This window comes from Canis lupus, chromosome 17 (assembly GCF_048164855.1).
Source record: "Canis lupus baileyi chromosome 17, mCanLup2.hap1, whole genome shotgun sequence".
Classification (NCBI taxonomy): Eukaryota; Metazoa; Chordata; class Mammalia; order Carnivora; family Canidae; genus Canis; species Canis lupus.
The window spans coordinates 3,979,463-3,992,796 of record NC_132854.1 but is presented as its reverse complement, the minus strand read 5'-3'; the positions used below and the strand labels follow the sequence as shown (position 1 = coordinate 3,992,796).

Sequence of the window (13,334 nt, the reverse complement as noted above, 5' to 3'; positions counted from 1 at the left end):
CAGTCCTGGACCCCGAGATCATGCACTGAGCCTAAGTAAGGGAGACACTCAACCACTGAGCCACCCAGGTACCCCCAACTCTAAAATTTGTATGGAGATACAAACTACCTATATAGACAAAATTATCTTAAAAAATAAGAAAATTACAGGCTTTTTTCAAGACTTACTATAAGTGTTTTACTTAAAAGATTTCAATATTGGCTATAAAGCTACACTAATCAAGATAGTTGGGGAATGCAATAAGGATAGACAAATACATCAATGAAACATAGAATAGAGTCTAGAAACAGGCAGGGACATATAAAGTCAATTAATATTCTACAAAAGTACCAAAGCAATTCAGTAAAAGAAAAAAGTCTTCAAGAAATATTGATAAAAAATGGATGGGTACTGGACCAAAATAAATTTGAGCCTTTTTATGCCATATCCAAAAACTCGCTTGAGAGAGACTGCAAGTATAAAAGTTAAAATTATAAAGCATTTAGGAGAAAATATAGTATAATATTGTCATGACCTTTGAGCTGACAAAGAGTTATTTGAACATAAAGAGGCTAACTGCTAGTAGAAAAAAAAATACAGATGTTGTACTTTAACAAAAGCAAAAGTTAAAGTATCCTTCTGTTCTTAGAAAAACATTTTCAAGAATATGAGTAGGCAAGCCATAGAACAGGAGGAAATATTTGTAATACACATATCTATCTGACAAATATCTCTGGAGCACATAAAGAGCACAGATCACTTATACAAAGATAAACACTCCAGTGATAAATGGGTGAAGAATTCTCGAACAGACAGTTCACCAAAGAAAATCTAGGAGGGGCCGCTAAACAGAGGGAAAGGTGTTCAGTATCCTTTGTCATCTCAGAAATAAGTTAAACTAGACTGAGCTATTACTTCATGTCCAGTTGGATAGCTAAATTTTTAAAAATGTCAATATCAAATGTTGGAGAGAATGTGAATCTAGGCATATGTAAATGCACAATAACAATTTTTTAAAAGATTTTATTTATTTATTCATGACAGACAGAGAGAGAGAGCGGCAGAGACACAGGCAGAGGGAGAGGTAGAGAAGCAGGTTCCATGCAGGGAGCCCAATGCGGGACTCGATCCTGGGTCTCCAGGATCACACCCCAGGCCGAAGTCAGCGCCACCCCCCCGGGCCACCGGGGCTGCCCACAAAATTATTCAATAGGATGTGGAGAAACAGGAACTCTTGTTGGGAATAGGAGTGTAGATCTGAGCTTTCTGTAAAAACAATTGGAGCTATCTAAGCCATTTTGATGATATCCTAATCTTTATCCTGGCGATTTCAGTCCTATATGCATGTGTCCTGAAGAGACCCTTGCACATGTGCACCAAGAAAGCCAGATGAGAGAGAATATCTGTAGCAATGTTATTTGTAAAAATAAGTGCCTGAAAATGGCTTGAATGTCCACTGAAGAGGGCAGGTAAATTGTGATATATTTGTACGGTACAGTTATGTGCAGCCAGGAAAATGAATAAATCTTATTTATATCCATCACCTCTGATGATTCTGGAAAATGCAGTGTCAAGTCATGAAAGCAAGGCATCAACGAATATATACCCTGGGATTTCACTTCTGTAAATGTTATAAACAGATAAAACTGAGCAATATGTTGTTTGGGAAGTACTTCTGTACAGAAGGCTTAAACAGATCAGGAAATCATAGCAATAGCCCCAAATTCATGAGAGCGGTCAACTCTGGGAAATTTGGGGAAAGGAATAATGTTGGGAAGAAACATAGAAAGATACCATGAATGGCCTATTTTTTTTTTTTTTTTTTTTAAGTTGGGTGGCTGAGTCCATCGAGTGTCCGACTCTTGATTTCTGCTCAGGTCATGATCTCAGGGTCCTGGAATCGAGCCTCAGGTTGGGCTCTGCGCTCAGCAGGGAATCTGCTTGGGTCTCTCCCTCTCCTGCTCCTCCCCTCCATGCTCTCTATCTCTAAAATAAATAAATCTTTAAAAAACTAGGTTGGACACACTGGAAATTACTTCATTATTGTTCTTTCAGCGGTTCATGTACATTATATGTACTCTTTGAATTTATATTTTATAATAAGGTTTAAGGAATATATCAACCTCTCATCAAGTGGCTTTCTTCTTATAGCTCAAGATTTAAGTTTTTCTGACTTCCACGTGACTTTAGTTCATATCGCCTGTGGGGCTGTGGAGACTGTGGATGGTACCAGTGAGACTTGAATGAGTCGCTAAATTAAAACAAAAAACATATAGCATGTAATTCCTCCCACAAGGTGCCCTAAAATAAAGCTGAAAAGTGTTAAGTGAGCCTTTTCAAATCCTCAGCAATTTATTCCTCATCTGATAAGTAATTTTTGGTTTGAATGTCTGTCTATTTTGTTAAAAGGAACTGGAAAGAGTGGAAGCAGAGAGAGTAAGAAACATTTAGGGTGGGATATACTAAAGCTCACTGCAGCAGGGCTCTAAGTGCCCTGGAGACCACCCCTGTGTGCTACTCGCTGATGAATCTTCAGTCTCCAGTGCACTGGTTCTTATTTCAGCAAATGTTTGTTTCAGACAAACCTGGTGAAGCTGCTTCTGATGCATCAGGCAAATCCAAACCTTCTGAACTGCAATGAAGAGAAGCCTTCAGGTAGGTTATGAGCATCCTGGGAGGCTGTGCACTCACTGATTCCTTCCTGTCCTTCCAAACTTGTTCATCCATCATAGACATAGCTACAGAACAGTCAGCCTCCCCTGAGAAACTCTGTGCAGATGCTCCAGTTCAAGCACTGTTCTTGAGCTCACCTGGTGTACAAGAGGGTATTACACAGTGGTTCCTTCCATTCATTGGATGCCCTTGTATTTCACTGCAATTTGCTTTTGGGACTTTAAACTTCCCGGGCCGTGATTCTTCCAATGTCCATTACTTTAAAATATATTTTTGCTGTTACTTATCTAGTTTCTTCTCATATCAAATACATACTTGTTCATCAGGGTAATTTTAGATAATGATAATTTTTTTTCTGCACCAGTAGGTATACTGCAAGAAATCGAGACTGATATTCTCAAGCTAATTTAAAGCTTTCAAAATCTAAATTTAATGAGACTTTTTAATAAGTATCTTTTGAAAATTTCTAGAGTTCTTTTTCCCACTGTTCTTTCATATATTCATATTCTAATTTTAAAAAAAGAGTGCTTTATCCATTTCCTAGCTTTTAAAATCTGAAAACAAATTTATTGTAAGTTTTTATTAAAAATAAAAATTATAAATAACAGAGAAAGGTGTAGTCTAAGTAATAAAATGATATAAAATCCTGAAGGTAATGATTGAGCTAAATAACTTAATTCTACTTATTCTTGTTAATATACCTCTAATAACCTAAAAGCACTTTATGCCTAAGATTTCTCATAGGAGTATTATTACATGATAAACCTCTAACTTAAGACAGGATGAGTGATTTGCTCTCTTATTTTATTGGAGTTAAATGTTGTTTCATGTTTATTCATCTTATCTGTGAAAATAAACTGAATATTTATTAACAAATGAAACTCTGTGATGGCATTATAGTTTCAAACTTTAGAATCAGGCTAATGTTAGTGATAGTGTAGTAATCTCGGTATTAATGACAAAAGTATGTCTAATGGTAAATATTAAAAGAGCAAATAGAAATGTGTGGGTTTTAAAATATTTTTAATGTATTTATCGTGGAATATGTCACATCCTCTGCTTGTTGTAGTTCTAACAGATCACATTTGTCAAGTTCATATCCCCAGCTTCCTTTCCAGAGAAGAGAATATATGATCAACTCTTGGCTGCATGGACTCCCATGTGTCACACTTCTACCTTTTAGGTCTAGTGTGCTAGACTTAAATGTGCCAAAATGGACACCCTAGGTGGCCCACAGTCCTAGAGCCCCGGGTATGACTAAATGTCTAGTCTAGCCTCAGCCCTGGCCACCTCAGGATAGGATGGCTGTTTTAGACAGTTTGCCCATGTTGGTCATGCCAACTCTACCATCAATGTAATCCATTTTCCATGCCTTGTTGGTCAAGAGAGACACAGTGATGGGCTGGTAGAGGACTCTCAATAATCATTTGTTGATTGATGGAAAATACTTTCACACACAAGAGACAAAGACCAATAATGTGGTGAGAGTTTTGAGTAAATGCAGGATGTAAAAACATCTAATCCAACAGCAAGAAGAATGAACCAGATAAAATAATAACACAGGGAACAGGAAAGTACACACCCATATTATGACTGAGTAAATGAAAATCATCATCAGTATTATATTATATTCTTGCTATTTTATGTTCCTTGAATTTGGAGTGTATACATAATATTATCTTCAGGACAAGAGCAGTTTGAGGTGAGGTGAGGTTATTAGGTGGGATAGAAATAATCACCCAAGGGGAGGAAGTTGAGCTGCTCCTACTCCTTACATAGGTATGATTTAACCTAGACCAAATGCTGATAAATTCTTGGCATAAACGTCTTATCGTGGTGGCTGAATTAACTCATCCAGCCCATCAAGCAACACAATTTAAATTTGTAGACACAGGAGGTCATGAGCTTTAGTCACGAAGATTGAAAAGGATCAGTTGTGTCCATTAGGTTCCTAGTTGTTATTAATGTGAATTTTTCTTCAGGGTTTTTGACTTCCAGTTTCAGTTGTTAGTAAGTGTTAATTTGATTAATACACATCTATATTGTGCTCAAATATATTCAGATGTCAATGTTAACATATAATTCATAAGGAAATATAATTATATTTTAGATAGAAAAAACAGATCAGGGCAGCCCCCCTGGCGCAGCGGTTTGGCGCCGCCTGCAGCCCTGGGTGTGATCCTGGAGACCGGGATCGAGTCCCACGTAGGGCTCCCTGCATGGAGCCTGCTTCTCCCTCTGCCTGTGTCTCTGCCTCTCTCTCGCTCTCTCTGAATGAATAAATAAATAAATCTTAAAAAAGAAAAAAAAGAAAAAACAGATCACAGAGGCTGCACTCACCATTTTCATAATGCAACTATTTATTTGTAAATCTGCCCTTTTAGTAGAATATTTGTAGAATGCCTACAACAAGTTTTACAGTAACCCAGTCTTTGGGAATGTGCAACTATTTTCATCATTTTGACTCTTATTCATCAAGATGAAGGAAGAGTTACACTGAAAATAAAATGACATCAAGTTCAAGCTTAGCTTCTCTGTGATTTTACATTTTACACATCACCACTCAATGAATTTTTTTTATATTTTTTCATTTGTAATTAAATATGCATAGATAGAAAACAAGATTGTCTTTTAAAATGGCAGTACTGTGATTTTATTCCTACTATAAACTTTTAATGCTTTTGGTTTTGCTCTAGGTGTTGATCAATTTTAGCATTTTAAGCACATCAGAATTATTGAAAATGAACAGTTTTCTGTGGACTCATCACCCACTTTTGCTGATTTTTGCATTGTTTCTTATAGATATTGCTGCATCTGAGTTTATTGAAGAAATGCTGCTGAAAGCCGAAGTTGCCTGGGAAGAAAGGGTAAAAGAGCATTTATCTGTCCCTGCCTTGGCCTCCGAGGAGCCATATGAAGAGATCCTCCATGACCTTCCAACTGTCTCCAGCAAGCTGTGAGTGCTCACATCATAGATCATGCTCACTGAGCAGTTGATTATTTTATTTACCATCCCTGCTAACCACCATTTTACAGTCAGTATTAAGACAGACTTGAAACTAAATTGAAGCTGGATGTCAACATACTTACCAAAAAATACTTGTTGACAATGATGAGTTTAGCATAATTTTATGAAAATCCTCTTATTCTTTAAAACATTATTATTTTAGTTATTAGATCAGGTTTGTCACCAGGAGACCAAACATGATATTTTAAACATACTTTAAGTTTTTGGCTAAACAGAATGGTAAGATTTCCAGTGATGATGATGGTGACTACATTCCTAAAGTAGAAAATACAAATATTCACTTTTTTTTCTCTGTGAAGTACAAATCTCAATGATTTCTGGTTGTCTAAAATACCTCTTAAATACTGATACATACTGCAACAAAGATGAATGTCAAAACGTCATGCTAAGTGAGTGAAGGCAGATACCAGAGGCCACATATCGTATGACCCCATTTGCATGAGATCTCCAGAATTGGCAAATCCATAGAAATAGAAAGTATATTAGTGGTTGCTAGGAGTGGAGACAGAGGGCAATGGAAATGACTCTTATTCAGTAAGAGTCTTTTGGGGATAATGGAAATGTTCTAGAAGTAAATGTGCTGCTTACACAAATTTGTGAATATGCATAAAAAAAGCACTGAATTGTACACTTTAAAAGTGTGAATTTTGTGCTGTGTGAATCCTATCTCAACAAAAGAAGGAAACACATAAGCAAAAAATATTTCGGGTTGAAAACAAAATCTGCTCTATACAAGCAGTGGAAGCTTGGTGAAGTTACTTTCTATGAAGAGGTTTCTTTTCTGGCAATGGAGAGTCCTTCTAATACTGAAACATTTGAGGGTCCCCTGAATAAATAACAGCATCTAGGTTCAGACAATTTGAAAAATAATCAAACAGTAGTGATAGAGGTTATATTGGAGGGACATAACTCAATATGGTGGCTGGAGGGGTTTATGATGTACCCCATTAGCCGGCAACTTTAACCAACAAGGTCCAAGGCACCTGAGAACCAGATCAGGTCTCCCAGTGAGGAACCCAGACAAAGCTCACAACAGGAGGAGCAAGCAGGCTCACTCCAGGAATGAGGAGCGAGGAGCTAAGGAGATGCTCTTGGGATTCATCCATCAGAGAATCAGTTCCACTGGCCGGATTTAGTGTGACCTGATTTCCTTTCCCAGGAAGTAGAAAAGATGCTTCCAATGGACACCTCAGAAGGCGGTCGTGCGGAGTACAGGAGCTCAGAGGGAAACTTGTTTCAGTGCTGGTGCCATCACTCACATTCAAACATACTTTTAATTACAAATTACTCTTGATAATTCAAGAGGCTGAAGCTGTGTGTAAATGCATACATTTACTCTACTTATTACTGACACACATTCATTATTGGATTGGACTTTTCAGCTGTGTTGGAAAGAAGCTTGGTTTTTAACATGTAAGACATTCTGCTAAGAATTTCATGGATTATCATCTGCTATCCTCAAAGCCTTATTAAGCTTCTTTTATTTTCTCAAGATCACAGAGCAGGGTAATGACAGATCAAGATTCATAGCCCAGCAATCTTACCCAGATCGCCTGCTCCTGCAACACATTCGCTCTCCTGTTTTCACAGGTGGAAGAAAAATACTATCGCATTGATGTGGGAGATAAAGGAAAAAGGCCATAGAAATAAAAGTTAGAGTCCAGGGATCCCTGGGTGGCGCAGCGGTTTGGCGCCTGCCTTTGGCCCAGGGCGCGATCCTGGAGACCCGGGATCGAATCCCACGTCGGGCTCCCGGTGCATGGAGCCTGCTTCTCCCTCTGCCTATGTCTCTGCCTCTCTCTCTCTCTCTCTGTGACTATCATAAAAAAAAAATTAAAAAAAAATTTAGAGTCCAGTCAGGAATGGTTAACAAACTAAATACCAAGTGACCCCAAACCAATGGTTAAAATAGGTTGATATTCTGTTTATATTATTATATTGACTGAACTGATACCCCCAGAATGAAAGGAGTAATACACACATTTGCTGTGGAAAAGTTTTATTTTTCAAGTGTTGATATTAAAGTCAATACCCAGTATTTTCCATTTTAGTTTCCAAATTACCTGTGGGCTTTCCAGGTAAAGAGTTGTTAAAATATAGACAGATTTCAAGTTTGAGTTAAAGCCAAATTCTTTCCTAATAAGTTATTTTGGATAAATACTAACTTATCCATGTATCTATAGTTTTGTCTATGTCTTCTGCTTTTAAAAATGTAAAAAAAAAAAAAAAACAAAAACTACCAATTTTCTCAAAAAAGTATTTTTATGTATATTTTTTATATTGTTGATTCAACAATATGTTTTGAACAGATTAATCAGTGGCCTATTTGTTCTACATGATTAAATATAATTGGTTTGATTACACTCTCTTTTATTGACTTTGAGCAAAGCTTAGAAACTTTGCAGTGAGTTTTTGTTGAATTTCGACCTGCTTTTTCATTGTAGTCCACTTTTATCTTTCTTCAGAGATAGAACTGCAAATTAAATCAGGGCACCTGTGGCTCAGTCAGTTAAGCATCTGCCTTTGGCTCAGGTCATGATCCCAGGGTCCTGGGATCGAGTCCCACATCAAGCTCCCTGCTCTGTGGGGAGTTGGCTTCTCCCTCTGTTCCTTCCATCCACTTGTGCTCTCTCTCTCTCTAATAAGTAAATAAAATATTTTTTAAAAAAAGGAAATTTAATCAAAGAACAACCGAATCATATTTTTAACTATTTTTTAACTCTGAAAAAAATTGCACGTAGACGGGGCTAGTTCAAAGTTAACAACTAAGTACATTTGTCAAATGTGTTTTATAATTTATAATTTTGATAGACTTTCTGTTTTTCATTGTCCTCAGACTGTTATAAAGTAAATATGAAGGAGGGCACAGGATAAAATAACAAGGAGGTACAGTGCAGAAATTATACTCTGTATAATTGCTCTTCTGAACTGTGCTTTTGTACCAGGAGGACAAATATGGACACTCAATTTTCTCCATAAACAAACTCATAAACATTGTAACGGTCAAAATTTTTTTCTAAAGCTGGTAAATGTGTGTATTGTTAAGAAAAAAAAAAGAGCACTTCTTTCTTTGAGTGTATCTGATACCACAATGGTGATTGGTTTGGACAACAAACTTATGGAAACATGTAGGAGATTTTTCACAGGCCACTCTTTTTTTAAAAAATATTTATTTATCTGTTTGAGAGAAGGTGGAGAGAGCACAAGAGAGCAGGGAGGGGGTGGGAGAGGGAGAGGGGGATCATCTCAAGCAGATTCCTTGATGAGCAGAGAGCCTGAGGCAGGACTCGATCTCAGGACCCTGAGATCAGGACTTGAACTAAAACCAAGAATCAAATGATAAATAAATAAACAGACGCTCAGCTGACTGAGACACCCCGGCACCCCTAACATGCTATTCTTTTGATAGAGAACATAGATGAAATGAATCTGAGCACTGGCTTGACTAACAGAAAACACAAATGTATTTCTTCCTCAGATCTCTTGTGCATGATTTACAAACAGGATTTCTTCACACACCAGTTGTTGCAGCCAGTGGTTCAGCCCTGGTGTTCCAGAGGGTTTGGTCCTGTCTCTCTCGTCACCTCAGTAGGGCTGAGTTTCCCCCAAACTGTTTCTATTTGTTCCCTCCATTAAAATAAATGCTATTCTGTGAAAATCCAGGTTGCCCTCATTTAAACCCAGTGCCTTCTTGAATGCTTTGATAATCTGAATTTTTCAATGTGAAGCCCGCTCTTCAGCTGTTTCTAGAAGTTCCTCAGCTTTAGGGGGGGTGAAGAAGGAATTAGAACAAAATAAAACTCCAGGGAGAAGGGGAAAGAGCAAGCAGGAGTTGCCACATTGGTTGGTTTTTCTTCAGGTGGGAGAAGCGTAACAAGAAGCGCACTGCTCCTTTCAGCTCATTACTTTGCCCAAGAAAGAATAGTGCAAACTATTATAAGAGATGTGAGATTGGAAAAAACTTAATGGCCTTCCCTTCTTCTCCATATAGTCTGATGTTTTTCTTCAGAAAGGCTCTTTGCCCACCGTCAATAGGCAGCCCTCATCCTGAGGACTTAACTCGCATTACCACATCGGAATTATCATTGCCAATTTCAGTGTTAAATCCAACTTCCTCTTTCTTGCTAGAATAACTCACTCCTTTCACATTATCCTAAGATATATTTTACTAAAATTTTAAGAAATAATTGAATAGTTTCTGATACCTCAGCATACAAGTCAAATTCCCTTTCCAATATCAACTCCTACGACTTGTCCTGTAAGGATTTGTGTGCTAGATTACACACGAGTTAGTTAGAATAAGCACGTCACTCATGCTATGGCCCACTGTGAGCAGCAACCCTTTCTTTAATCAAGAGGAAATTCCTATATTATTGAATTGTTCCATATTCCATGTTTCTTAAAAAAATATTTTATTTATGTATTTGACAGAGAGAGAGAGAGCCCAAGTGGGAAGGGGTGGGGGAGAGGAGAGAGAAAATCCAAAGCAGACCAAGGGCTGAGTGCAAAGCTGGACACGGGTCTCGATCCCAAAACCTCAATATCACAACCTCAGCTGAAACCAATAGTCAAATGCTTAATGGACTGAGCCACCCAGGCACCCCATATTCCATGTTCCTAAGATATCTTCTATTACATGAGCATTATTAAGGTGTCTGTTGCCTCACTTTCAAGTTTGTGTCTCAAAATGAGCAGATTAGATTTAACCAGAGTCCTCTCAGCTACTACCTTCCCTGTCTGTGAAGCTTTGAGGCTTCCCCTCTCTGCTTCAAATTTTCAGCAACTCTTGTCATACTTGACCGCTGTCCCCCCATCTGTTCTTTCTTGCCTTCTTGCTTCCTCTCTGTGCAGTTTTTCGTGTCCTGACGTAGACCTCAGGGTCGAGTGTACAGTGACTACCATTGATGAGACAGCTTTGACAGAATGTGCCCTGTGGTGTTTCAACATGGACATGCACTCCTAGGGTCTGTCATCACTGAAAAGTCTGATATGTCCCAACGTTTTGTTCGAATACTCTTTTTCACGGGGTCCTGGAGTTGAATCTGCAGCAATTCTGCATAGTACCTGGTGGGGAGGAGTTGCTCACTGAACAGTTGTGGGGGTTCACTGATTCATGGGTCTTGTGTCGTGACCGGACATCAGGACTTGTGCAGAGTGTTTACATGGATCATCGCATTTAATCTGCAGAACAACACAAGTACGCTCTTTCTTTCATTTTGTGGTTGTTGTTGTGAATTTTTAAAATTTGGGTATCATTGACATACAATGTTACATTAGTTCCTGGTGTACAACACAGTGATTCAACATCCTATATGCTGTGCTCACCGCAAGTGTAGTTTCCATGCGTCGCCTTACAACACCATTATGGTATCATCCACCATATTCTGTGTGCTGAATCTTTTATTCTCATGACATTTTTTATCTTTATAAGTTTTTAAGTTTAAACATATTGACACATACAACACAAATGCTTTTTAAAAAATATTTATTTAAATCTAATTTAGTTAACATACAGTATGAGTTCCAGAGGTAACACAAATACTTTGGGTTCTATCCCTATGTTATACATCCCTGTCTGAGAGTCAGAACTTAAGTAACTTGACTCATGTCACACGTACCCACTCTCATATTGTTTCAGTGAGGTGGTCATTTTTATTTGCAATTTGAAAACTTCTAATTTGGCTTGAAAGAGGAGATTGCTGACTTGAGTTTCCCTGTTATAGCCAGTCAGCTTTAGGTGCAGAATAGTGTCAGTTTAGCATAAGTGTATCACAACCTAAGAAGACAGTCTGTTATTAGGAAAACATTTCCTTTCTACAGAAATGAGAACCATGAAGGCTCCTTGCAATCTAGTTGACCGCTGTTCCACTTTTAAGCTAAAAGCTCAAGTCAAATGGAACAACATGGAGCCATTATTTCCCATCTTTCCATCATATTATTCATCAAACCCTTGGTCTTGTTCTGAATGTCTACATGACTCCCAGAAGCGACCTGTGAGGCCACATACTGTAGTCACTATGGACAGAGACCCCAGAGCCACACATCCTGGTTTGGGTGCTGGCTTTGCACCTGCTGGCTCTGTGACTTAGGCAATTTAGCAAAGTCTTTGCCACATGTCCCCTCAAGTGTAAAATGTGGGTGCTGTAAAGCATTTATTCGGTCCTTTCTCCTTGCTTCCTGGGAAGGGAGATGCTCAATCCTTGCCATAGGACTGCCTCTGTTGTGGGGGATCCCAAGATCCCTGGGATCTCACTTGAATTTATGTTAACAAGGTGCCCCAGGGTGGGGGCTGGTCATGGCAGAAAATCCAATGTTGTGATTAAATGACTGAGCTGTGAGCAGCCCGGCCTCTAGGAGGGGAGGAGGACAGGAAGCCGAGTTCAGTGATGGAGTCCATCATGCTTAGAAACCAAACCTCAAGGAAGACTGTGCCAACAGAGGTTGGTGAACACCTCTGCATACCTGGAGGGTGATGTGCCCTGATTCCCACACCTCACCTTGAGTGTCTGTGTGTATGTTTGACCCCGATTCGGACCCTCCCTAAGAAAGCTGTCATAATAAGTATAGTGCATTCCTGAGCTCTGTGAGTTGTTCTAGAGAATTATCAAATCTGAGGGAGATGTGGGAGCCCCAGAACTGATAGCTAGTTGGTCAGAAGTGTGAGTGAGCATGGAGACTCCCAAACTTGTGGCTGTGTCTGAAGTGGGTGGGGGGTGGCAACCCTGCCCTGAACTTGCGGGGTCCGTGCTATAGGTAGTCAGGGTCAGAACTGTGCTGTGGTACACCACAGGGTGACAATGATGGTGGTAAGATGTGGTTATTCTTGATGACTCAGTGACTTAATATTTCTGAAACACTTAGAGCACTATCTGGCTCACTGTGATACTACATAAGTGCTTGAGAAATGACAAAAAGAAAAGCAGATGTTTTTCATTAATCTGTGAACTGTCAGCATAATCATCTAAAGAATAAAAACCTTCTAGCTATAAGCTAAGACAATAGAATTAAGCTTTCATTTGGTGTTTTCAAACTGACCATACAGAGACAACCTTATTTTCTAAGCAACTGGAAAGAAAAATCCAATCCCAGAGAAGACCAGTTTTGAGGGGGAGCATCCTTTGATTAGGTTGCCTGGGGCTGGCTCTCCAGGGCTTGAGTCATGTGGCATTGGGGATGGAGACAAGATGTGACTGGGAAAAGTCTGGAATGAGGCAGAACTGAGCAGGGCTGGGGATACAAGGACAGGTGCTGGACGTAGGTGGGTCCCAAGGCGCATAGGCCAAGTGGCCATCAATAAGGAGAAATAACCTGTGGGGCTTTGTAAGAGGCAGAGTATGAGTATGCAATGTGTTCTTGATCTCAGTAAAACCTGAGACTCACAACAGTCTGGGAATAGACGATATGGAAAGCCTTACATTTTTTGAAACAAGCCCCATGTGCATTTATTTAGAAGCAAGGCAGCTGTGGCTACACAAGGATTTCTACTATGGCCTTTGTTGCTCAATGAGAATAAACACGATTTGCATATCAGTGAAATTTCAGTAATCATTTCCATTGATCTTCATTTAAATTCCATGACTTAGGGTGAAATGACGTAATTATCTAGCTTCGTTTTATGGAAAAACAGAAACTGGGAGGTGTGACAGACTTATGG

The 13,334-nt window shown here is 39.0% G+C and overlaps 1 protein-coding gene across 1 annotated transcript in view; it reads left to right on the top strand.

The window, feature by feature from the left end:
• The window catches only part of MYO16 (myosin XVI), a 480,319-nt gene that overhangs the window by 142,265 nt on the left and 324,720 nt on the right, over positions 1-13,334 (top strand). Inside the window, exons 8-9 of the mRNA XM_072782401.1 lie at positions 2,559-2,634; positions 5,455-5,608. Of these exons, the coding sequence (XP_072638502.1) occupies positions 2,559-2,634; positions 5,455-5,608 (230 nt within the window). The remainder of the gene's footprint in view (positions 1-2,558; positions 2,635-5,454; positions 5,609-13,334) is intronic.